The sequence below is a fragment of the Antechinus flavipes genome, chromosome 1 (assembly GCF_016432865.1).
Source record: "Antechinus flavipes isolate AdamAnt ecotype Samford, QLD, Australia chromosome 1, AdamAnt_v2, whole genome shotgun sequence".
In the NCBI taxonomy this organism is placed as follows: domain Eukaryota; kingdom Metazoa; phylum Chordata; class Mammalia; order Dasyuromorphia; family Dasyuridae; genus Antechinus; species Antechinus flavipes.
The window spans coordinates 455,463,302-455,488,813 of record NC_067398.1 but is presented as its reverse complement, the minus strand read 5'-3'; the positions used below and the strand labels follow the sequence as shown (position 1 = coordinate 455,488,813).

Genomic DNA, 25,512 nt, shown 5'->3' with positions numbered 1-25,512 from the left:
TAGCAGGGTCTTGTAATGATTTGCACTTGTGATTTTTAAACCACTATCAGTGATTGCACAAAAATTGTGGACCAGGAGAAAGGAAGCAAAAGACTAGAGATGGACAGATATTCCATTTTTTCAAAATGAGAAGAAAGGTGGAATATAAAAACTACAAAACTATGACATTCACATTGATATTAATGATGCCTAACAGAATTCTACAGTGGGTTCTTAAAAAGGATTTCAGCATGATTCAATGGATAGATAGATTCGGAGTCAGGGAGATCTGTTTGAATCCTATCTGTGACACCTATTTGTTGTGTAACCTAGGGCAAATCATTTAAATAAAATCATTCAAATTTTGCTTTAGTTCTCTCATCTGTAAAAAATAATAGCACCTATCAAATGGCTATATATGTAAAGCATTTTACAAACCTTAAAGTCCATATAAATCCTAGTTATTATATTATCATATTATATGTCATACTAATATATTAATATATTGTGTTAATAATACATTGATTATATTATAATTAAGGTATCATGTTAATATATTATCATATATTATAACAGCCATCATAACTGCAGTCTAAAAACGTAAGCTACTTGTCTTTTTAGACTTAAAACTTCCTCCATCACCCCTTCCTTGCAACTGTGTCCTTTGAAAGTGATCACATTGGGAAACTGGTCTTTAACTTCCATGCCACTTTTGTGGTTAATAAGGCTTTCATGGGAATAAGGTTAGAAAGAAAGCAGTAAGCATTTAAGTGCTTGTGTCACTGTGCTAAGTGCTTTACAAACATTTTCTCATTTGAGACTTAACAACTACTCTGAGAGGTAAATGTTGAATTATCATCTCTATTTTACAGTTGAGGAAACTGAGGTAGGCACATTAAGTGACTTGTCCAAAGTCACACAGCTAGTAAGTGATTGAGCCTGGATTTGAACTCATTTTCCTAAATGAGTTTCCTAAAAACTTATTTTCCAGGACCAGTGCTCTGTCCAGTGTACCATCCTTGCTGTAGAATATAAATGGAAGCATCTGAAAGTATCTCTCCACTTGACGTCACCTTTGCATGTCTTACAGAGATCCTTGCATTCAATGACCAAATTTTCAAATTTTGGTCAGCTGGAATTCCATTTAATTCTGTTAACTTACTTGGTGGCCTGAATTAATACCATTTGAAAAGACTGTCCTGGGCCCTTTGAAAATCTCTTGTTGGCAGACTTGATCAGAAGCTTAGCCTGAGAATTGGTTGGCTGTTTTCTTTGTTCTCCAAAAGAACCAAAATGTCATCACTGTGTTAGAGTCAAGTTACAGTGTGTTCACCTGTGGCTGACCAGACTGATAAGATCCCAGAATGCTCTGGCAGAGGTCGGACACAAATAGTCCATGTAAACATTTAGGTGGATTCTCTAAGTATATGCATCTCACATTTGTTTTGAACTACTTCAGTTCTGCTTTATACACATAGCACATCATGCTGAGTGGTCCTGTATAGGACCACTCTCCCATATCATACAATCAAGTATAAGATTATGAGGTACTAAAGGAGAATAACAGCATTCCCTACAAGGCCTGTTCATCACTAATGTCAAGGGCCTTGTCCTAGAAATCACTGTTAACGACTTGTCTGTGGGGTACTCAGGAAGTGAGATATTTCACTTAGTAAAAGCATCCCATTACACTGATAAGTGTGGCATAGTAAGTATGCCCTGCAATCCTGGGCAAGAGATTCTATAAAGTCCAGTGTGGACCATAATAATACTTTATTATTAAACAAAAAGTTTAATAATAAAGTCTAAGTCCCAAAGAAAGAAGAGTAGGGAATCATTTCTAAGATCCATTATAGAGGTTTAAGTAGCCTTCATTTCATTCCTTTCCATTTATTCAAGGAGTCTAACATTTAAAGATTGGAAAATTAAGGGAATGTTTAAAATGTCATATTTTTAGTAATTATTTAACAGATTGTCTCCTGAGAAAATTTTATACATTTACAATAACAAATTTGAAAGACTTAAAAATTCTGATCAGTACTATGACCAGCCTTGATTCCATAGGGCCAATGATTTTTTTCACTTAGTGGACTTGATAACAGAATAAGACATTTGTAGGATTTTTAAAAATTGTGTATAGTCAATAAAGGGGTTTTTATTTTTCTCTTTTTTTCCACTGGGAGAAGAGGAAGGCAAAAGTGAGAATGGGTCCAAAGATATTTTGCCAAAAAAAGAAAAAAGTCATTGAAGCCTTTTTAAAATGCACAGAAGAGACAGAAGGAATCACTGACAAGCAGGACATCTTTGAAAGTTCTCTGTGTTAAATGTAATATCTTTTTAAAGAAAAGCATGTTGTATATATGGTTTTGGATATTATTCTCTTTTTCTATTCTACACACTTGAAATGTTCATCTTATTTGGTTTTTGCAAGGTTGAGATTTTTTTTTTTAATTTAAAATTTTGTCTTCAGATTCTATGTAATTGTGATGGAAAAATATGGTCTGGAGGAGGGGGGAATTCACTTGTATTGATGGATACCTGACTGAACATCCACAAGTGTGTTGATTAATGAATTTATTTCTATGTGGCTTTTCTTCTGCTATTTTTATTAACTACTTTTGTGAGAACAGAAGAGATTTATTGTAATTTGTACAGATGTTGGGCATAAGGCAAAGAAATAGCGAATATATTAATTATCAATGAGCCCAAACTAAAAGAATGAAATTCCATAGAGATAAAGTTTACATTTTAGAAATGCAGATATTTTGGCACAAGAGGAACTCACTTTTGCTCAAAAAGCAAAGTTGACATACAAAAAAGTTTAGCGTGGGTTAGCAACGAGTGATAGATTTTTGGGGTGAGGGCGAATAAGCCTACTGCATAGTGCAGAAAAAAAAAGAAAAGCTAATACAATCTCAGGCTACAAAAATGGAAATAAAGTATATGAATAAACAAAGTAGTAGCACCACTATACTCTTTAGTCTCCATATATAGTCTAGAATTCAATTCTGGGAGCTACATTTTATGAGAGATATTGGCAAATTCATAGGAGGATAATCAGAATAAGGAAGTAGATAGCTATTATCATATGAATTATGCTTGAAGGAACTAGAGGATATTTAGCTGAGAAAACAAAAGATTTATAGGGAATTTTGTAGTTGTTCTTAAATACTTAAAAAAAAAGTTATTTGGAATAAGGATTAATTATGTTGTATATCGTTCCAGAGGGCAGAATTCATATCACTGGGTGAAAATTACAAAGAAGAAAAATTTAGAAATAACTATTAGAATTGTTCTCCAAATAACAAAGTAGATAGGGAAGTGGCCCTCAGGATCAAAAGTTTCCTTTCTGACATAATGTCATGATTCCCTAGGCAAAGACTTCAAATCTTAGAGAAGATTACTTGTCCTTTGTCATTTGGAAATGTTTAAATCAAGTTTGTAGATCAGTGAGTGAGAATTGTTGGGATTATGGGACCCTTAAACACCCTTTCAGTATTGAGATTTGTATTTATACCTTTCACAATAGTTCTATTTTGTAGAGCTATTGAAATATGAAGTTCTTGGGACAGCTAGATGGTACAGTGGATAGAGTACCAGTCCTGAAGTCAGGAGGACCTGAGTACTGGGCAAGTCACTTAAATCCCAATTGCCTCAGCAAAAAAGAAGAAAAGAAAGCAAGAAAAGAAAAGAAATATGAAGGTCTCTTTAATAATAGGAATCTTTGATGCTTTCATGGTTGATATTTTAGAGCTATGGTATCCTAACTTTAGACTTTTTGTCCTTAATCTAGGTAAAAACAAATAGAAGTATTTTTGGCATGCTGCCAGCTCTTCTTTGAAACTTGATTCTTCTCAGTTTAGTTCTTACAATTTTCCTGACTTTTCACTCTCTCTCTAAACATGATATTTTAAATATTTTGTTCATAATCCTTGAAATTTTTACAAAAATGATCTGATCTAAAAAGATATGTTGTTCTTTTAAGGGTTTCTACTAATGTGAAAGGCAGCATGACATATAGTGGATAAGATAATTAGCTAGCTATGGAGCCAGGAAGACCTGGGTTTAAGTCCCATCTCTGACATAGTACAGCTTGGTGTTACCCTCAGCAGGTCACTTAACTTCCTGGTGTTCTATGTAACTCTTGGAGACTATAAGTTGCAGAGGAAGTATCAAGCTGTGCTAGTAGGAGTTTCCTTATTTGAATGTTCTCTGTTGCACAAATAAAAAAGTAATGATAACAGTTAACATTTAGATAGGGCTCCTAGGCATTATGCTAAACTCTTAACAATTTTTGCCTTATTGAGTCCTCACAAATAACCCTGAAAAGTAGGTGCTTTTATTAATCCCATTTTACAGATGAGGAGGCCAATTTCTTATCCCTACTGATAATGTATTTGTAAAAGTTTAAATATAAATGCAACTTAATTGTAGTATTAAGTGACCATATTTTTTCCTTAAAATTATTTCAAATAATTTTTCAATTAGAAAATAAAATTATTTTTAATGTTTGAACCATAAATTTTATGTTTATATAGATTATTTAGTGCCAAGAGTTAGCCTTCTAGGGCAAATGAGTGTTTAAGATTGAAGAAACAACAACAAAAAATCAATGTAAATATTTATACAATACATACATATGCTAAGAATGAATCTAGGAGCAGGAGAGAGAATTTTTAGAAACAATTATCTTATTCAGATTTTTAATAGAATAAATTATATTTTAGATAATCTGAATTATTGTATTAATGGTAGAAAAATAAATATTATAGGAATGTTGGAAGTTAGTGGTATTAGAATAAAGCATCTTTCCGAAAAATCTGGACTTACACAAATTAACGCAAAGTGAAGTGAAAAGAAACAAGAGAATATCGGACATAGTTACAGCAATATTTTACAGTGATCAGCAGTGAGTGACTTAGCCATTCTTAGGAGAACAATGATTCAAGACAATTCCAATGGACCTATGATGAAAAATTCTGTCCGTTTCCAGAAAAAGAACTGATGGAATCTGAATACAGATCAAAGCATTTTTTAAACTTTATTTTTCTTGTTTTTTTTGGGGGGGGGCAGGTAGGATGGTATGAAAGGTTTGTGTTTTTATAACATGACTAATATGGAAATATATTTTTTGTAATTAGATATTTTGTATATAGGTATATATCTTATATAAAATTATTTGCCTTCAGTATGAGGAGGGAGGAATTAGTACTCAAAAACTTTTTTAGGAACATGTTAAAAATAATTTTTATGTATAATTGGAAAAAAATTAAATATTTTTTTAAAAAGAATAAGGCATCATAACAAAGCTAATTTTGTTTCTAGTCCAGATGTCAGAGCATTTCTTCAAATGGACAGTCCACGACATCAGTCAGATCCTTCTGAAGATGAGGATGAAAGAAGTATTCAGAAGGTAATAAAATGGACTACAATTTATTAAAGCCACATGTAGTTAGAGAATTGTCCTCTTCCCTGAAATACATATGCCTGTGTTTTTTACTTAATTGTGAAAATCAAGATCTGCCATGAGCACCCTCTTCTCTCCTATGCCTTAGAAACTCATTATCTCCACAACATCCTGTCTTCCTTAATTTCTGTATTCCATTTCCTCTGTTATCTTGCTCCATTGAACTTTCTTCTTTGTCTCCAACTCCTATCTTTGATAATTCTTTATTTATGGCTCCTTCCCTACTGTCTACAAACATGCCCAGGTCACCATTGTTCTTTTAGAAAAACAAACCTACTACTGAACATGACCTGGATCCCTTCACTAAAATATCTAATGGCCTTTTCTCAGTTCTTAGTTTTGATCTCTATAGCAATTGACACTGTTAACTATGCTCTCCTCCTAGATATTCTTTTTAGATTTCTCTGATTGACACTTCTTTCAATTCTCCTACCAGTCTTACTGTTTCTCAGTCTCTTTTACTAGATACAATAAGCACACTATATTTCTTTATCCTGAGCTTCCTCCTTTCTCTCCAGTCTCTCTCTTAAGTGACTTTAACAAATCCCTTGGATTCAGTTAGCACCTTTATGCATATGATTTCCAGATCTTATAATAGTGAGTTTCTCATTTCTTTTTTGAAGTGTCAATCTCACTTCACTGACTGTTAGACATTTCAGTTTGGATTTTTGCTCCCTCAGCAAACTCAACACCTTCAGGATAAAACATTCTTTTTTATTCGGAGATTTCCTAACTTCCTTCCCCATTCCTCTTCTTTCTTCTCCCTGTGTTATCTCTATTGGAAAGAAAGTTATCTGTTCTCCTGAATTTAACTATAATCCTGTGCCGATGACTCCTAGCCCAACCAAATCCCTTCACCTGAATTTCATCTTGCATCACAGTTGCCTATTGGACGTCAAATTACATTTTGTTGAGACATCTTCAACTCAACATGTCCCAAACTGAACTCCTTATCCAAACTAGCCTTCTGTCTATTCTTTACACATGATATCCTGGCCTTTTGGTAGCTTTGCACTGGCTTTTTCACACATCTAGTATGCTTTCCTTTCTTACTGTTTCTAAGACACTCCCTTCCTTTGAAGTACAAGTCAAACACCATCTTCTACAAGAAGCTTTTCCCAGGCTCCTTAATCTTAGTGCCTTCCCCTCTCTAACTTTAATTAATTCCACTTTATTGTATTAATCTTATCGTTCAGAGTTGTTTGCATCATGAGTTCCTTGAGGCAGGAACTGCGTTTTTTCCCCCTTTTTTGTTTGTTTTGTATCCCTAGCATGTATCTTTGATACTGTTATATAGTAGATTCTTTAAAAATATTTGTTGTCTAGAGAATTTCAACTCTGTTGTCTTTTACCAATAGCCTACTAGAATGAGTGGTCTACGCTTCCCTTTTCCATTTCCTTTTTGTTCAGCCACTTGCAATATGTCTTCAAAGTGCTGCTACTCTAACTGTTCTCTGACCAATTAATAGAGTTAACTGTTAAATCCAACAAATCCAGCCCTCAACTCCTTTGATCTGTCTGATGTTCTTGATACCATTAGCCATGTGCCTTCCTTTTGCGAACTGTTATTTCTCAAGTTTCTCTGGTACCATTCTCTCTTGACTTTTTCTTAACCCAAGTGCTCTTTCATACCAGCATTATATACTTACCTCTCCTTTGGTGTAAGTATTCCTCTATGATGAACCCTCTTTTCTTCTGTATATCCTGTCCCTTAAGAGATTTCTCTCCCATGGATTTAATTATTATTTATACACTACTGACTACTATAGCTTGATGATCTGGCCCTAATGACTCTTCTGAGCTGCAGTCCCACATGTTAGCATGTTAAAATCAGCAAGTTTTATCAAAACAAAACAAAACAAAAAAAAAAAAAAAACCTGGCTAATTTCTCTCCTAAAACAGTTGCACCAAAGTTCCTTTCTATTTAGTGAATTTTCATTTAATCATCACAGCACATAACTTGTTGTTATTATCTCTATATTATATACATGTATATTGTGTATTGGGGCAACTAGGTGTTTCTTGCATTGGATAATGCTCTGGGCCTCAAGTCAGGCAGAACTGAGTTCATAAATGGCTTCAAACAGCTTACTAGCTATGTTGATATCAAGCAAGTTACTTAACCTATTTGCCTCAGTTTCCTCATTGGTAAAATGAGCTGGAGTAAGAAATAGCAAACTATTCAGTATCTTTGCCAAGAAACCCCAAAACAGGGTTGTGAAGATTTGGTCGTGACTGAAATATTTGAGCAACATATTACATATACATATACATTGTTTTTATATTAGATATAATATATATATTTATATATATTATGTTGACATGTAAATATTATGCTATATGAATTTGTGTTATTCTACTCCATCCCTTCCTTCACACATACATATGAGCGTGCATACACACACACATCCCACCTATCAAATATTTGTTCCCTGAAGCTGAGTACTGTTTTGTTTTGATATTGTACTGTCAGAGCCTGCACTTGTTCAACACTTTACTTGTTGAATTCAATGAATGGGAAAATACATCATCAAAAATTTTAATTAGTGCTAGTTTTAAGAGAATAGTAATTTTAAATAAAACCTAGTCAAACCTTAGTCCATGAGTAAATTTCTTATTTTATGAGTTACATGAGGAAAATTTTTAAAATTTTGTTGATAACTCTTACTCATCTCAATCTTCAACCCATGCTAAACTTCAAAATGTTATTTTGAATTACAACCACAATCTTACTACCAGGAAAAGCCTCTTAAATAAAAATACTTCATTATTTTTTCTTCTTCCTTATCAAGGAAGATACAAATGGCAGAGATGGAGGAGGAACTTTGATTTTAAAATGTCACATCACTTTTTTATTCAACAGTTTTTCTTTGCTATTGAATCAATTGTGCTAAATTATCACAAAGATGCCTACCACTCTGGTAACACTAATCTTCCAGGTGAACACAAGTTATTTATGTAATGTTAATAAGACTTTAGCAAATTAAATGTGGTATAAGCTTCATTAAAGTGTCAGGAAAGAGTAAGAAGAATACCATAAGAATATATACTTTCCTAATTTATCAGTTTGGCATTGTTTGGTGCTGGAGTGATTTTTATAATTTTTATTTTTTATAAATTTTTTATAATTTATTTTTTTAAATTTTTATAGAGATTAATTTTATAGAGATTTAATTTTTATAAATCTCTGACATAAAAGTCAGTATGGCATAATGAATAGACCATAAAACCCGGGCTTTGAAAGAATTGGACTCTAGTTCTCCCTTTGACACATATTGGCTGTATGACTGTGGGCAAATCCTTTCATTAATGCCTCATACAAATATCTAAGACCAGAGTGGGAAATCTTTTTTCTGCTAAGGACCACTTGAATATTTAAAATATCATTCACTAGCATACAAAATTATTAATTTATAGAACTCAAGCAACAAGAACTTGTACCTAGCTTTCACTTTATCATTGACCTTAGTTGCTTTAGCAAATGATTTTGTGAATATTATATGGCTCACAGGCCAGACATTACCCACCCCTGCTCTAAGATTGTAGGTTGCTATTGCAAATTTGCTGTGATAAGGGATTTCCTTACCTAGAAGAGTTCACACCTGTGAGGTCTAGTCTGTTCTTCCCACACACACACAAACAGACATATAAACACAAAAGTTAAAAATTCAATCCTTCCTCAGGATGAGGTCCAGAGAAAGAAGTGATCATAGCACCTAGAGATGGTATGTAGTAATAGATCATATGAATGTCCCATGTGATCATAGGATGATGTAGAACTCAGAGTGTTCTAGAGTGTTTAGAATTCTGGATGTTTTCAATCCAGCTTTGCCACTGACTATAAGCATGCGCAATTTGCCTAATTTCTTACAAGGGAATCCTGTTCTTTCAATTATAAAATCATTATTTTTCCTAAAATGCTCTAATTCTATAATCATTTTTAAATCTTTCAAATATTCTAAGTAAGAATTACTTTATTAAAAGGAAGAAAAAGCCTATACAATTTTTCTGCAAAAAACTTCATTGATATCTTGTTTGAACACATTTATTTCCACATATATTATTACTCTCACTCAACAAATTATTCCTTGTAATAAGTATTGTAAAAGGATCATTGAACACATTAACTATGTCTGACATGTCTGAATAGGTGTGTATATGTGAATAAAATAATTCACATCCATAGTTCCCCATAGCTTAGCTCTTCCCTGAAGCTAAGTGTAGTTGTTATAATTTCAAACTCTTTTGATTCTTACTGTTACTTACTGTAACTGGTAAACATAGTACTGGAAGAAACTTTAGCAGTCAACTAGAACAAATCCACCTTTTAGAAAATGAGAAAACTTTAACCAGAGAGGTTAAATGATACAATGCCATGTTATTCATTTCTTCAATAAGTTACAACTTGACCTGACTTTACTAATTAGATGCATTCCTGAAAAGTTATAATAGCTTACTTTATAAACTCTTTATGGATGCAAAGGGTTTTCTTGGGTATTGGGCTTTCACATTGCTTCTTGGGTAGATTATAGGGAGTCATACTCTATTTACTGATGAAAAAACTAAGACTCAGAGAAATTGTGACTTGTCTAAGGTCAGGCAATATACAGGTGATTTAGGCACATGGAAATTTTTTGACTTCTGATGTATAGACAAAAGATGATTTATCTGATTTTATTTTCTAATTGATTTCTGTTGTAACTCTTAATAATTATAGAGATGTCTTCCTGTGGAACAAAATTCTCAAACAGCAATAATAATAAATTACACTTAATACTAAATTATTTATATATTGCCTTTGTCATTGCGATAGAATGAAAAACTGCTTAAGGACAAGGAGTATTTAATTTTTTTTTCTGTATCCTTATTATATAGTAGGTGTTAATATGTTGAATGAATAAATTCTTTTTATATACATAGCTTACATGCTATACAACACCTATATAACACCTAAAAAGGCTTTCTCTGATTTCCCTCCCCCCCAATTATTAGTGTCCTCCTTCCCAAAATATTTTGTATTTCTTTATATTTATTCTTCATATACTCTCTCGTTAGGATATAAACTCTTTGTAGCAAAGGCATTGTTTAATTCATTGTTTTTGTATATTCAGTTTCCAGTACATAGTGACTGTCAAATAATAGACTCTTAATGTTTGTTGATTGAATGCTTGATGGTCTAGGTATATTTAATTCTCCTGTATAATCTACTGGAGAAAATTTAGGGGAAGGACACTTAATTTTCCTGTATTTGGAGATACTAGAGAAAATTTAGGTAAAGGAATAGTTTATTGTATCTCTACTTCGTCCTTAAAAACAAAATTATATGGAACCTGAGTGATGCCTATCATTTGGAGAATAACTAAACTAGTTGTAGTATATTAATGAAATGGAATAATATTGTGCCATGAGAAATGACAAGCAAGTAAATTTCAGAAAAACTTGGTAAGACTTGCATGTACTGATGCAAAGTAAAGTGAGCAGAACCAGAAGAAAATTATACACACTATCAGCAATATTGTATGATGATCAACTAGTAATGACTCAGCTGTTCTCAGCAAAACAGTGATCTAAGACAAGTCCAAAAGACTCATGATGGAAAATGCCATCTAGATCCAGATAAAGAACTGGTAGCATCTGAATACAGATTGAATCATACTATTTTCACTTTATTTTTTTCATGTTTTTTTTCCTTTTGTTCTGTTTCTTTTTTCACAACACAACTAATATGATTGTTATTTTACATAATTGTACACATAAAACCTGTATCAAATTGCATACCCTCTTAGGGAAGGAAGGGGACAAAGGAGAAAACTCAATATTTAATACTTTATATTAAATATTTTATATTTTTAATATCATATTAAAAATTAATCTTCAGTATCTTTATACATAAAAGGAAATGTAAAATGTTATTTAGAATAGAAAATAAAAATAAATATTAAAGTATATACAGTTGATGTTCACAACTCAATTTCTGTAACTTCTGGGTTTCCAAGATGCTTTTTTTTGTACTATATAGATTTCCTTAACTTCATTTTATGGATCAATAACAATAATTCAACAGTAAAGTGACTTGCTCAAAATCTATGAAAATTGAGACTCAAACTTAAGTTTCCTGAGTCCTGTATGTGTTTCACCACATGTCAGACTCTGTGGGACTCAAGTGTGAAAGCATAGAAGTCTATAAGCCATTTTTTCAGGTATTCCACAGAACTATAATACTGTAGCACTAATCACATTCAACAAACCTTTATTTTAATCTATTATGTGTATAGTTCTCGGCTTGATATAGCAAAGGTGAATTTAAAGACATTTGTCCAATTATTTTTTTTTACCCAGGATTTTGTACATCATAGCAAAATTGTGGTGTGGCATAAAACTGTCTTGTACCACAAGAAATTCTAAGATTTGGAATTTAAAGATACTTATTGGATGGAAATTGAACTGTTAGAACTTGTTCTTTCTTCAAAGGGAACTTATTTAGCTGTAGATTGAAAAGGGTATTTGTATCTTTTTACTTAAAAAGTTAAAATCCTAAAGTTTTTACTTGAGTTTATACTTGAGCACAATTGTACATTACTCAGATAACGCCTAGATATTATTTGGCTAAACAATTCTAGGAGCTAACAATTAAAGGAGATGGGAGTCTGAAGTTCACTCTGATGCCATACATTTTCAACTTAAATTTAAAATTTTCCTTCCCTCTAAAAAATATGTACATGTTTGAAAAATCTAGATACACAAACAGCATTACTGCTTTTTTTGTCTATTTAATGTGTAAAGAATTTGTGAAGTGAGCATTTTTGAAGAGATTAACTTTATTTGGCTTCTTTAAGAATCACTTTTCCCAAACAAAAGGTAAAGAATTTCAAGAGAATTAATGAAAAAAAAAATGCAAAGGTGACCTATCCATACCAGACATAAAACTATATTTTAAATTGTGGTCATTAATACCATTTGGTACTGGCTAAGTAAATAGAGTAGTGGATCAGTGGAATAATAGGTTAAGTTCATGAGACATAATAGTCAATGACTATAGTAAACTATTGTTTGATAAACCCGAAGTCTCCAGCTTCTGTATATGAGAACTCATTATCTGACAAAAATTGCTGGGAAAACTAGAAAATAGTATGACAGAAACTAGACATTGACCAACATTTAACACCCTATACCAAGATAAAGTTGAAACGGATTCATGATTTAGACATAAAGGATGATGCCGTAAATGAATTAGGAGAACAAGGGATAGTCTACCTCTCAAAACTGTGGAGAATGGAGGACTTTATGGCCAAAGAAGAACTAGAAAACATGAAATGCAAAATGGATAGTTTTGATTCCATTGAATTAATGTTTTTCACAAACAAAATCAATGCAGCCAATATTAGAAGAAAAGCAGAAAGCTGGGAAACAGTTTTTATGGCCAATGCTTTTGATAAAGCCCTCATTTCTAAAATATATAGAGAATTGACTCACATTAGTGAGACTAAGCTATTCCTGAATTGAAAAGAGGTCAAAGAATTTGAACAATTTTCAGATGAAGAAATTAAAACATTTTTAGTCATATGAAAAAATGCTCTAAATCATTATTGATTAGAGAAATGTAAATTAATATTGAGGTATCACTTTACATCTCTCAGACAGGCTAAGATAACAGGAAAAGATAATGATAAATATTGAGGGGGATGTAGGAAAACTGGGACACTAATGCATTGTTGGTGGAATTGTGAAATGAACCAACCATTCTGGAGAGCGATTTGGTACTGTGCCCAAATGTATCCTTTGATTCATCAGTATCAGTACTGGATCTGTATCCCAACAAGAAATAAAAGAGGAAATAGAACCCACATATTCAAAGTTGTCATAATAGCCCTTTTAGTAGTGGCAAGAAACTGGAAATTGAGTGGATGTCCATCAGTTGGGGAATGGTTGAATAAGTTATGGTATATGAAAGCAATGGAATATTGTTGTATAAGAACAGATGATTTCAGAAAAACCTGGAAAGACTTACATGAACTGATGCTTAGTGAAATGAGCAGAACCAAGAGAGCATTGTACACAGTAACAAGTTTATATAATGATTAACTGTGATGGATTTGTCTCTTTTCTTTCTTCCTTTCTTTTACTTTAAATTTTTTTTTTAATACTAGCTTTTTGTTTTCAAAATTTGTTTTTACCATTGCAAAAAACCTTGTGTTCCAAATTTTTCTTTCTTTCCCCTCACCCTTCTCCTACATAGCATGTAATCCAATGTATATATTAAAGTTGCAATTCTTCTATACATTTTTCTGCATTTATCATGCTGTACAAGAAAAATCATATCATAAATGAAAAAAATGAGAAAAAAAGCAAGTAAGCAGTCCCCCCAAAAAGTGAAAATACTATGTTGTGATCCACATTTAGTCCCCATACTCCTCTCTCTGAATGCAGATAGCTCTCTCCATCACAAGTCTATAGTTCAGAAGAGCCAAGTCCATCACAGTTGGTCATCACATAGTTTTATTGTTGCTACGTATAATGTTCTTTTGGTTCAGCTCACTTCACTTAGCATCAGTTCATGTAAGTTTCTCTAGGCATTTTTTTTCCTGAGGCAATTGGGGTTAAGTGACTTGCCCAGAGTCACACAGCTAGGAAGTGTTAAGTGTTTGAGTCTCCAGGCATTTCTGAAATCATCCTGCTTATCATTTGATAGCTCTTTGAGCATAATTTCAAAAGGTTCCAGAATTGTTGGATCAGTTCACAACTTCTCAAACAATGTATTAGTGTCCTAGTTTTTTTACATCTTTTCCAACATTTATGATTTAACTTTTTCCTTCATCTTAGCCACTTTGAGAGGTATGTTATAGTACCTCAGAGTTGTCTTAATTTTCATTCCTTTAATCAATAGTGATTTAGAGCATTTTTCCATATAACTAGAAATGGTTTTAATTTCTTCATCTGAAAATTGTTCATATTCTTTGACTATCTCTCAATTGGGGAATAGCTTGCATTCTTATAAATTTGTCATTACATTTTAGAAATGAGGTCTTTATCAGAATCGTTGGATGTAAAATTTTTTCCCAGTTTTCTATTTCCTTTCTAATCTTTGTTGCATTAGTTTTGTTGGCCTAGTTTCTTTTTCCTTTTTCGTTTTTTTTCCTTTTGATCTGATTTTTCTTGTGCAGCATGACAAATATGGAAACATGTTTAGAAGAATTGCCCAAGTCTAACCTAAATCAGATTGCTAGCTGTCTTGGGGACAGGGAGAGAAGGGAGAGAAGGAGAAGAATTTGGAACACGAGCTTTTGCAAAGATGAATGTTGAAAATTATCTTTGCATGTATTTGGAAAAATAAAATACTATTTAAAAAAAAAGAATCACTAAGAAAAATAATTCCTAGTCTTCATTTTGGCCATGTGGTAGCGGACGAGAATTGACAATTGCATAAACAAATTTGTACAATGTTAGTGAATCTTTTCAAAGATGTATGGTTTGAAAAAAGTCCCAAGTTATTATCAGAAATTTAGTTTATTCCATTAACTTATATCTGTCTGCCTCTTATGGAGAAAAGCTTATCAGGGACTGACCTATTGAGTTGGTAATAACAAATCAGAAACATTTCAAGGCTTTAAGCTTTAATAATGCCAGATTTATACCATAAAAGCAGTTAAAGTATGTTCTTTAAATGACTATTTATTGACTTCAACCTTACTAATTGAAAATATTATTTTTCCCTCTCCCAAACAGCTACACTCTACCTCACAGAACATCAATCTGGGACCATCTGGAAATCCTCAGTAGGTTTAATTTATTTCAGACTATCTTTCTATTTTTTATTATGGGGGAAATATCTTAATTTTAAAATAATAAAGTATACATTTTTATAATAGTAATTTAGTCAGAAACATTAGAAATAATATTTGAGAGTGAATACTTACATATATTGTTTCTGTGCTTCCTAAATTATTTAATATATCATGCCAAGTTTTAATCCCTCTAGCAATTTTATAGCTTTAACAAATTGAATTGAACAGAATGTAATTGGCAACATTCCTGGTTCTCTATTTGTAATAGGATAAAATAGCTTAAAAAGTAATAATACATGCAAGTCTCATTTAAAAATGTTTTTTGTCCTAGGAGACAATGCTCCATTTCAGTCAGGGAAAGTAATGGGTTTATTCTAAAATAAGATAAAAATATTTGTTTTAAAGAAAAAAGATGTTTTAATTTCTTTTACTTCCTTTTTTTTTTACATTAGGGAGAAATGGAATAAGTATTTATATACTATTTACTATACATCAGGCACTGTGTTAAGCAATTTACAAATATCTCATTTGATCCTCTAAACAACCTGGAAGACAGGTGTTATTATCCCCATTTTATAATTGAGGAGACAATAAGCTTGGCGAAGTTCATACAGCCAATGTCTAAGATCATTTTTAAAATTCAGGTCTTCCTAATTCAAGACCCAGTGCTCCATAAACTATGGCACATCTAGTTCCCATAACAATACTTATATTTCTGATTACATATCTTTTCCCTCCTCCTTTTCCTAGTGAGATTTTTTTGTAACAAAAGGTTTAAAAGAAAGTTGGGAAAAAAGCAGATCGGCAAATTAACCAGTCAGCATATTAACCTTGTCTAACAATCTAGTATCTATTCCCTATCTCTGCAATGAAGGGAAAGAGATGTATTTTCTCAGTTCTTATCTGGGTCAAAAAGCTTGATCATTATAATTTTATAGTATTGAGTTTTGTTTTATTGCTCTTTTAGTTTATATTGTGTACTGTTTTATGGTTCTATTTATTTCAGTCGTATTCAGTTTATATAATCTTTCCTTTTAATTCTCCTTATTTTTTTTTAATAATATAGCACATGAATAGTCTATTCTGTTTATGTGCTACTATCAGGGGACCCTTACCTGGCTTCTGACTTTTTGCTACCACAAAATGTGCTGCCATGAGGATTTTGACCTTCTTGAAGTATATATCTAGTATTGGAAGTATATGTCTAGTATATGTCAGAGAGCATGGATAATCCTAACTTTTTTTTGTACAAATTCCAAATTGTTTCTTGAATGTATGTATTAATGTACAGCCCCATCAGTAGTATATAAAAAGATGCTTGATGATAAATTCAGTGAATTCCAACTTTGTAGTGGTAGGCCTTCCAAATTTTTGTTACCCATGATTTCATATCACTTTACCCAGTAAATCATCCTTAAAATTGATTAGGGGTTGAGGATGTCAGGAGAATATTTAAAAGAAGAATATGATTTTGAATGGTCCTTTTTAATATGAATGTCCCATAATTTTATATTTGAAGAATTAATAATATACAAATGGAGGAAATTTCTATTCTTGAATTTCTTATACAGATGAAATCATAATTCTGTCTCTTCCCAAAGGATTATGAGCCAAATTCAAAAAACAAACATTATTTCATTTTTAAAAATATTCCATTAAAAAATGTGTTCCCTATCTCTTACTTGGGGACGGTAATTAATTTTATCTAACTCTAGTCTCATTTTCCACTCAGATATTCAGTAAATTCTAATAGCTCTATGTTATCTTCATGATCAAAAATAAAATTCCCTATTTGGCTTTGAAAGCCCTTCATAACCTGCCCTCTTTCCCCTTTCTAATCTTCTTATGCAAAAATTCCCTACCATGGATACTGTCATCTGAAACACTGCACATCTTGTTCATTGAATAAGACTCTTCATTTTCTGACTGAGCATTTTCATTGTCTGGAACTCCCTTCCTCCTGATTGAATAATAAGTAGGAATTTAAATTTCCTTAGATTAACAGTCCCCAAACTTATTGGGCTTAATTGGTTAAAGATATTACTAGATACTTTATAAATATCTGAACCCATCATGCTATGATGTTCAGTTCTAATATAGTTCTCACAAAGAAACTATGACTGTTAGCATGATTCTTCCTGAGGTAAATACTCTGGTTTACTTTTGTATCTTTCTTAATTTGTTTCAGTGCCAAACCAACAGATTTTGATTTCCTAAAAGTTATTGGAAAAGGCAGCTTTGGCAAGGTAAAAATATCTTTATTTTCTTATTTAGTAAACCTATTGAATAAAAAGCTTAAGCGAGCACCTTCTTATGTTTGTTTGGAACTATGTGAGGTACAAAAGTTTTATGAGGCAGGTTTTTTCCTGCAAGACACAATTTAACAGTAAAGATATATGCATATTTTTCTAATACAAGGTACTATTTTACAGTGCCATAGAGTAATATAGACATAGGTAGGGAAGAAAAATATTTCTAAGCAGACTGGTTAGGGTTAAAGAGAGATTCCTGGAAAAAGAAAAATAATGAAGACATAAACAAGTTAGAAGAAAATGTAAGAAATTACCTGTTTTATCTGTGGATTGAGGGAAGAAAAACGAGAGGTTGATAAGAGTCAAATTTATACAAATAAGAGCCATTCCCTAATAGATAGTAGTCAAAGAATTTCAATAGGGAGTTTTCAGAGTATAAAACCCAAGCTATTAAAAACCACATAAAAATACTCTAAATCAATAATTATTTAAAAGTGCAAATTAAAACAACTCTTGGATACACTTTTATATCCATCACTGGCAAAATTGATGAAAAAGGAAAGTAACAAATATTAGAAGGACTATGCAAACAGGTACATTAATGCATTGTCATTTGTAATGGGCTGAGGCTTGAGTTGATGCACTGAGGTCCCAAGCACATGAGGCTAAATAGTAATTGGACCATACTCTATTAATAGATAAGCTTGGAGAGAGAATGGCCCCCACCCACTCTTTGTGCAAGTCCTGATATGTTGTATAGGAAATGACGATTTTGGTGGGTGGAGGCAGGGGAGTGGAATAGGAAGGGGAGGAGAGGCTTTTGCGACGGCCATTGCCACGGCTGACTCCACTGTTGGCTCCACTGTTGGCTCGGCTCTTAGCTGGCTTCCTGTCGCAACTGCCTATATTTGCTATCGCAATCTTTCTTGCCTATATTTGCTATCGCAATCTTTATTCACCTCTTCACTTCAATAAATATTGAAGATTTTCCCCTTAACCTGAATTCCTGACTCCGGCTGACTTTAAATACGCGGTCATTACACTCAGTGGGACTGTAAACTGATCCAGCTATTCTAGAAATAAATTGTAGATATGCCGAAAAGACTATCAAACTGTACATACTTTTATATCCAACAATATTGCTACTAGATCTGTTCCCCCAAAGAAATCAAAGAAAGACAAAAAGGAACCATATGCACAAAAATACTTAAAACGATTTTTTTTTATAATGGCAAAGAATTAAAAATTGAAATGATGCCTGTCAGGTAATGACTGACCAAGCTACAATATATGAATATGATGGAATATTCTTGTGCTATAAAAAATAGTGAAGGAAATGGTTTCAGAGAAATTTGAGAAGACATGTATCAATTGATGCAGAATAAAGGGAACAGAACCAAGAAAACAGTTTACACAATAATAATACTATTATAAGGACAAACAGTTTTGAAAGACTTGAGAATGTTGATCATCACAGTGACCACCCACAGTTCCAGAGTACTCATTGTGAAGTATGCTACCCACCTCAGAGTCAGAATGCAAAAAGAGGCTTTTTTGGGGAGAGATGGAATAAGGCCAATACAATCCAGGAATTTGTTTTGCTTTAATCTACATGGTTGTAAAAAGGGTTTTATTTTTCTTGCTTTCTCAAGTAGAGAGGGGATAGGCAAAGGTGGGAAGAAAAGAATGTGGTCCTGAAAATAAAACTGAATTGAATTTAGTTAAATTCAAACAAAAAGAAAATGGAAGGTAAATTTTCATCGGAATATTTGAATTTTCATTACAGTAGTCAATATCAACATAAAATTAAAATGTATGCATATATGTGGTATTCTACTTAGTTGTATTAGCTATATTTGAAACTAGATAAAAAGTTCTGGGTTCTGGCATTTAGGAAATTGTACTACTAACAACCATGCAAATATAGATAAACATAGTTAATCATATTCATCTTTGGGATTTGAACGAAATTTAAGTTGAGAAATGATAAGAAATTAATGAACCTGGGGAAAAAACCACCACCAAATGTGATTAAAAGAAAAGCCATAAAAAATATCCCTCACAAAAATGAAAGAATTTGGCTAAAGAATGTAAAAATATCTAATATCATAAACTGAAGGTGAATTGTATAGTATTAATTCTAAATTTACTCCATTGCTCAACTTATCCAGTGTATATATAACTTGCCTCAGCTTCCTAACCACTTATTCCTTTTGTAATCAGATGAATCCTCTTTCTGCCTCCTATTGAATCTGCTCTTCAATTTAATGATTTCATTGCCAAATCCAATGAAATTTTCTGTTTTTGTTCTCCTTGTTCTTTCTGACATCTCTGACATTGCCTTTTATTCCCATTTTTAGGTTTTATTGTCAATACAAATATTATCCTATAGATGACTTTTCTTTTACTGTTTCCTTTATGGACTCTGCTGATTAAACAAAAAAGAAAAGAAAAGAAAAAAATAAAGAAAATGTAGCTTACAAATTTTAGGTCAGTGAGTCTGACTTAAATTCCTGACCATATTCTAAAAGGTCTTAACTAAAGAAATGTTAGTAAACATCCAGAAAAGGAAGTTGTAATCACAAAAAGTTGACTCAATTTCATCAGGATCAGGTATGCTATTGGCAGTTAGATGGTGCAATGAATAAAGCCTCAGGCCTGCAGTCAGAAAAATTCTTCCTGAGTTCACTCCTGGGCGAGTCACTTATCCTTTTTTCCTTAGTTCCTTATCTATAAAATGAACTAGAGAAGGAAATGGCAAACAACTTTAGTACCTATGCCAAGAAATCTCCAAAAAGATATAACAAAGAGTTGATCATTACTGAACAACCAGGTATTAAACCTTATTTACTTTTTTTCACAAGGTTGTTAGTAAGGTTTGCTCAAATTTTAGCCAAACATTGATTGATAAAGCCTTTCATGTTCTTATGGAAAAGCAGAAGAGAATCAGGCTAACTGATAGTAAGTGTGATGGATTTAGAAGTGGTTGAAAGGTCAGGTTCAGAGTAGTTATTAATAATTTAATGTTAACTGGGAGGAAATCTTCATTAGAGTATATTAAGGATCTAAGATTTGGATGAAAGATTAAATTTTCAGATGACACAAAACTGGATGCTCTAGAAGACAGAATCAGAATTCAAAACATATCTTGACAGCCTACAACACTGGACTAAATTTAATAAAATGAAAGATAATAATAAGCTGATAGTTTTTATGGCATAGTCTGGGAACGTAGGGGAAATGGGTTCCAAGTTCCAAATAACCAACATGCAAAGTAGCTTTTTAAAATGTTTTCTCCTTTTTTTATGAACTTAACAAACATGAACTATCTATATGCAAGAACAGAAAACTGCCTATGAATTGATTCTTTATTTTTCTGGGCTTGGGTTTGTTTTTGTTTTTTCCAGTATTTACTGATACTGTCCTACTTGTTGGTACCTCTTTCTGAACTTCCTTCTGACTTCCTGTAGATTTTTAAAATTTCATTGGTTTCTTTTTTCTTTTACTATATCTCACTCCCCCATTATGACAACTCTACCTCTTCCAAACTAAAATCCCTCCTTTATCTAAAATAAACAAGTATAATCAAACAAAACCAATTCACACATCAGTCACATCTGAAAATGTTTGTTTATTTCATTCTACACTTGTAGTCCCATCATCTCTCTGCCAAGAAGTGAGAAATGTGCTTTCATCATCAGTCTTCTAGGGTTGTGTTTGGTCAGTACCCTGATCTTAGTTCTTATAAATGAGCTTTTGAAATATTCCAGTAATGCTGGTAAAGGAAGGATCACTGGTCCCGTTACTATTTATTGGTTTTCTAGCTTTAGTCTTCAAGAGATACAAAGACAAAACTGAAAAGAGCATTTGTTCTCAAGGAGTTCACATAAAGGTGAATAAGAAATTGAAAAACAGTAACAGTTGAGATGTATATAGTATTTAAGTGTTTATATGTACATTATTTCACTTGATTTGTATGGCAGTCCAGCAAGGTAAGTATTATGGGTATTATTGTCCTCAAAAAGGGAATTGATACTCAAGGATCAATCCAGGTCACTCTTGACTGTAAGTCTATTATCCTTATCCTATGCTCTACTTAGCACAGTGGGTGGCAAGTAAATGCACAGTAAATATTTAATAAATGTTTGTTGACCGATTGACTTGTAGACCATATTTTATAAAAAGAAGTTTCTTTAAAAATAACTTGTGAAGGATATTCAGGAAAGACAGCATTGGTTCAGTTGAATTCAGCCCAGTTCCCAGTCAGCCCAATTAACCTACTCTTATGCCAATCTTTTTACTTTTAATTGATCCATCTAGGCCTAGTGGACTAGTCCTCTGGACCAGTCAGATCTCAAGTATGATTTTATTGCTTTTTTAGGGAAAAAATAGCTTCATTTGTGTCAGGGACTTAGTAGATGTTGTCTGACTAGACTATCCTTTATGGAGTAGCCATTGCTACTGTCACATTAAAGAAAGACAGAGAGGTTTTGAGTAGAGGGAATACAGAATAAGATAGCTGTAATCTCAGATGGTAAGAGGCAAAGTCATCCAAGAGCATATTTAACTTTTCTTTTTTTTTTTTTTTGAGGGGAGAGAGTCAGTTATCTTCATTTAATTAGGAAAAAACTGAGATTCAGGTATATTTAAGAGAGTTAGTGATATGATCCCCACAGATTTGAAGGCTGTTAAAGGTTAGGAATTATGTAAAATGTAAATAAAGTAGAAACTCATTTTGATAAATTGATAAGAACATTTTCCAGTAGAAGACACCAAGATCGGAAGGAAGAAACAGGTAAAGAGCAATAGATAATAAAAGAAGATTTAGTACATTTTTACACATGTATAGGAGGAAAAAATTTTCTCACATAATTACCTCTCCCCTTGATCTCTCTTTCTTTCTTCAAAAGAATAATCTCATTTTCTTCATCTGAAATTTAGCGTTTCAATTAGATTAACTCCAGGGTTCATGTTAGTTAATATTCTGTGGGGAAGGAATGGGGAGGAAGAGAAAAGGGGGGAAGGAAGGAAGGAAGGAAGGAGAGGGAGAGAAAGAGGAGAGTATGTATGCTGTGATTCTAAAACATCCTACCAGCAGAGGCTTTTCTGATTTAATCCTTATCATTGAGGAAGTCAGCACAATATAGTTTCTTACCTAGAGTAAACATCACATTTTAGTAGCATTTTAATATTTACAAATCACATTCCTCACTGTGAAATAGCACAAGTGGACTGAGAAAATGGAGATGTAAGCTGTATTTCTGACCCTGATTTAAACTGTCTTTGTAAAGCAACAAGAGGATACTTCTTCATAATTAGGGAGACCTTAGAAAATCATCCAGTTCAGACCATATGCAGCTGCAACATTCCTGTAATTGGGAAATATCCAACAATTTTTAAAAATATTACAGATCAACGAGAGTGTTAATGTGTAGCTTTCTAAATCACTATGCATCCCATTGGGATCTTAATGTTAAGATCAGTGACCTCTGACCTAGTCTTTAGTTTACATAAGAGGAAACTATAGTCTGAAAAGGCTAGAAGTGACTTATCCAACCAAGATCACATGGCTAGGCATAGAGACAGAATTGAGATTAGGACTTCATTCTCTCTTGCTCCCAATTCAATACTCTCCCCATCTATTCGATGTTGCCTATCCTAGTTTACACCAATTCTTTCACTTGAGCTTAGCCACCTCTTCTCTCTCTTCCTTTTCTTTGTTATTCTTATCTCTCTAAAACCTCCACTAAGCTAAGGGTTTGCAGTATGCTTAAATACTTTTGTGCCACTACTTGCAGCAAAGAACAGCTTCTAGAATAAGGTTCATAAGCCTCTAGCCTAAGCTTGAGAGAAAAACCTAATTATAAAAGATATGTTTATCTCTATTATATATTTATCGTCTTTCTTTCTATGTCTTTTTTTAAAATAAATTTTGACATAAAATTTAGAAGCGCCAGTGTAATTCTGAAAGATATTTTTAGGAAATTCCTTAAAAAAAAAAAGATAAACTTTAGGTATTCCTAGTTCCAATTAACTTCATCATTTATCTTTAGTAAGTAAAGATATGATTATTTAAAGCTAATAAAAGTTACTGAGTACATGGAGGATCAGAACCTCATTCTTCTAGTAATCTTCCTATCTACTTTAAAGGAAAAAGGAAGGAAATCAAGTGAGTAAAATTAGCAAGTTTCACTTTTTAGAACATAAGTAAACAATTCTCAGTCATTTTGTATCTCCTTAGTTAAGATTTTTCATTCATTGGTGAATGAATGAATGAATTAATGAACAAAGCATATATTAAGCACTTACTATGTGCAAAGCACTTTACTAACCAATGGATTTACAAATAGAAAAATCATATAGTCTCTGCTCTCAGAGAACTCACATTCTAATGGAAGAACAACACATGAAAAATTTCAGCTGCATATCAAATGAAAAAGTTTCATGAACCTTTGGGTACATTGGCAACACAGATATTAATGCCTCATCTTTTAATGCCATTTCAAATAAAAAAAATTGTAATTAATAAAATGTTAAAAAGTCTTTTATTTTGGAATGCGACAGGTTCTTCTTGCAAAAAGGAAACTAGATGGAAAATTTTATGCTGTCAAAGTGTTGCAGAAAAAAATTGTTTTGAAGAGAAAAGAGGTAAATTAAAAGACTTGTGTATAAAGTCATTATAAGTAACCAAAATGTTGTTCTTAGTGTATGTTGCAAGGTGATTCTTTCCATTTTTTTCCCAGCAAAAACACATCATGGCCGAGCGAAATGTGCTCTTAAAAAATGTGAAGCATCCATTTTTGGTTGGATTACATTATTCATTCCAGACAACTGAAAAGCTTTATTTTGTTCTAGATTTTGTTAATGGAGGGGAGGTAAGTTTTACATGTAATCTTACTATATTAGTAGCATTTCTAAATATTATGCTAAAAATAAAGTCTGTTTTTCTAGATCTCACTTACATTTTTATTTCCAGGTTATCTTTATCAATTATTTTTGAGCTCAAATAAAAGGAGAGAGAGAGGGAGAGGAGAAAGACAGTTCAAAGAAAAACAGTTGAAAAAAGATAAGGCAGCATATCATATCTAAAAAGAGAAGAAAGAACATTTTCTCATGTCTTCTTTATGGGGCTAAACTTAGCCAAGATAACTTTATTTTAAAAATGTCAACAATCTGTCAATAAAAAGTTATTTAAAAAATAAACCAAAAAAAATTAAAATGTCAATAAATTAATTGGAATTATAAAATGTATATGTATTACTTTCCACTTTGATCTTAACATGGATTTTTTTTTTTTTGACAGCTTTTCTTCCACTTACAAAGAGAACGATCATTTCCAGAACACAGAGCCAGATTTTATGCTGCAGAAATTGCCAGTGCTTTGGGCTATTTGCATTCCATAAAAATAGTATACAGGTAAATTTCATAAATTTTCCTAGTAAGTAATGTTCCCTGACTTCTAATATCTTAATATAGAAGTCTATTTTTTCCTTTGGAACAGGGACTTGAAGCCAGAAAACATTCTTCTCGACTCAACAGTAAGTTTTTTTTTTTCTTTATCTTATAGGTAAATTCCAAAATTCTCTTAAAATGTATTTGTGTTTTATGCATGTGCATCATTATATTAATATTCTGTACTCAACAGGGACATGTTGTTTTAACAGACTTTGGGTTGTGTAAAGAAGGGATTGCTATATCTGACACAACTACAACATTTTGTGGGACACCAGAGGTAAGAAAGAGATTTCACTTGGCACTTTAAAATATAAAATTCTAATAATATGCGATAAAAAGTTGTGAAAAACTCCAAGTCAAGGAAAAAAATATATATAATAAAAGCTGTTTATCTGATTAGAAGTTATTTTTCTTTTAAATTCCCTCCAAAGGGAACTATCTCTTATAACAGAGAATAAAATAGAGAGGAATAAAGCTTAGTAAAACTAACCAAAATATCAAGAAAACTATAATATTCTATATTCATAGTCCCCTTTAATTGTCTTGTTATTCTTTCTGTTTGCATTGTTGCAGTCAT

General features: G+C 32.3%; 1 protein-coding gene across 1 annotated transcript in view; it reads left to right on the top strand.

The window, feature by feature from the left end:
* SGK3 (serum/glucocorticoid regulated kinase family member 3) overlaps nt 1-25,512 on the top strand; it is an 80,501-nt gene that overhangs the window by 32,707 nt on the left and 22,282 nt on the right. Inside the window, exons 5-12 of the mRNA XM_051970098.1 lie at nt 5,305-5,392; nt 15,170-15,219; nt 17,417-17,474; nt 24,045-24,128; nt 24,224-24,355; nt 24,784-24,896; nt 24,982-25,018; nt 25,126-25,212. Of these exons, the coding sequence (XP_051826058.1) occupies nt 5,305-5,392; nt 15,170-15,219; nt 17,417-17,474; nt 24,045-24,128; nt 24,224-24,355; nt 24,784-24,896; nt 24,982-25,018; nt 25,126-25,212 (649 nt within the window). The remainder of the gene's footprint in view (nt 1-5,304; nt 5,393-15,169; nt 15,220-17,416; nt 17,475-24,044; nt 24,129-24,223; nt 24,356-24,783; nt 24,897-24,981; nt 25,019-25,125; nt 25,213-25,512) is intronic.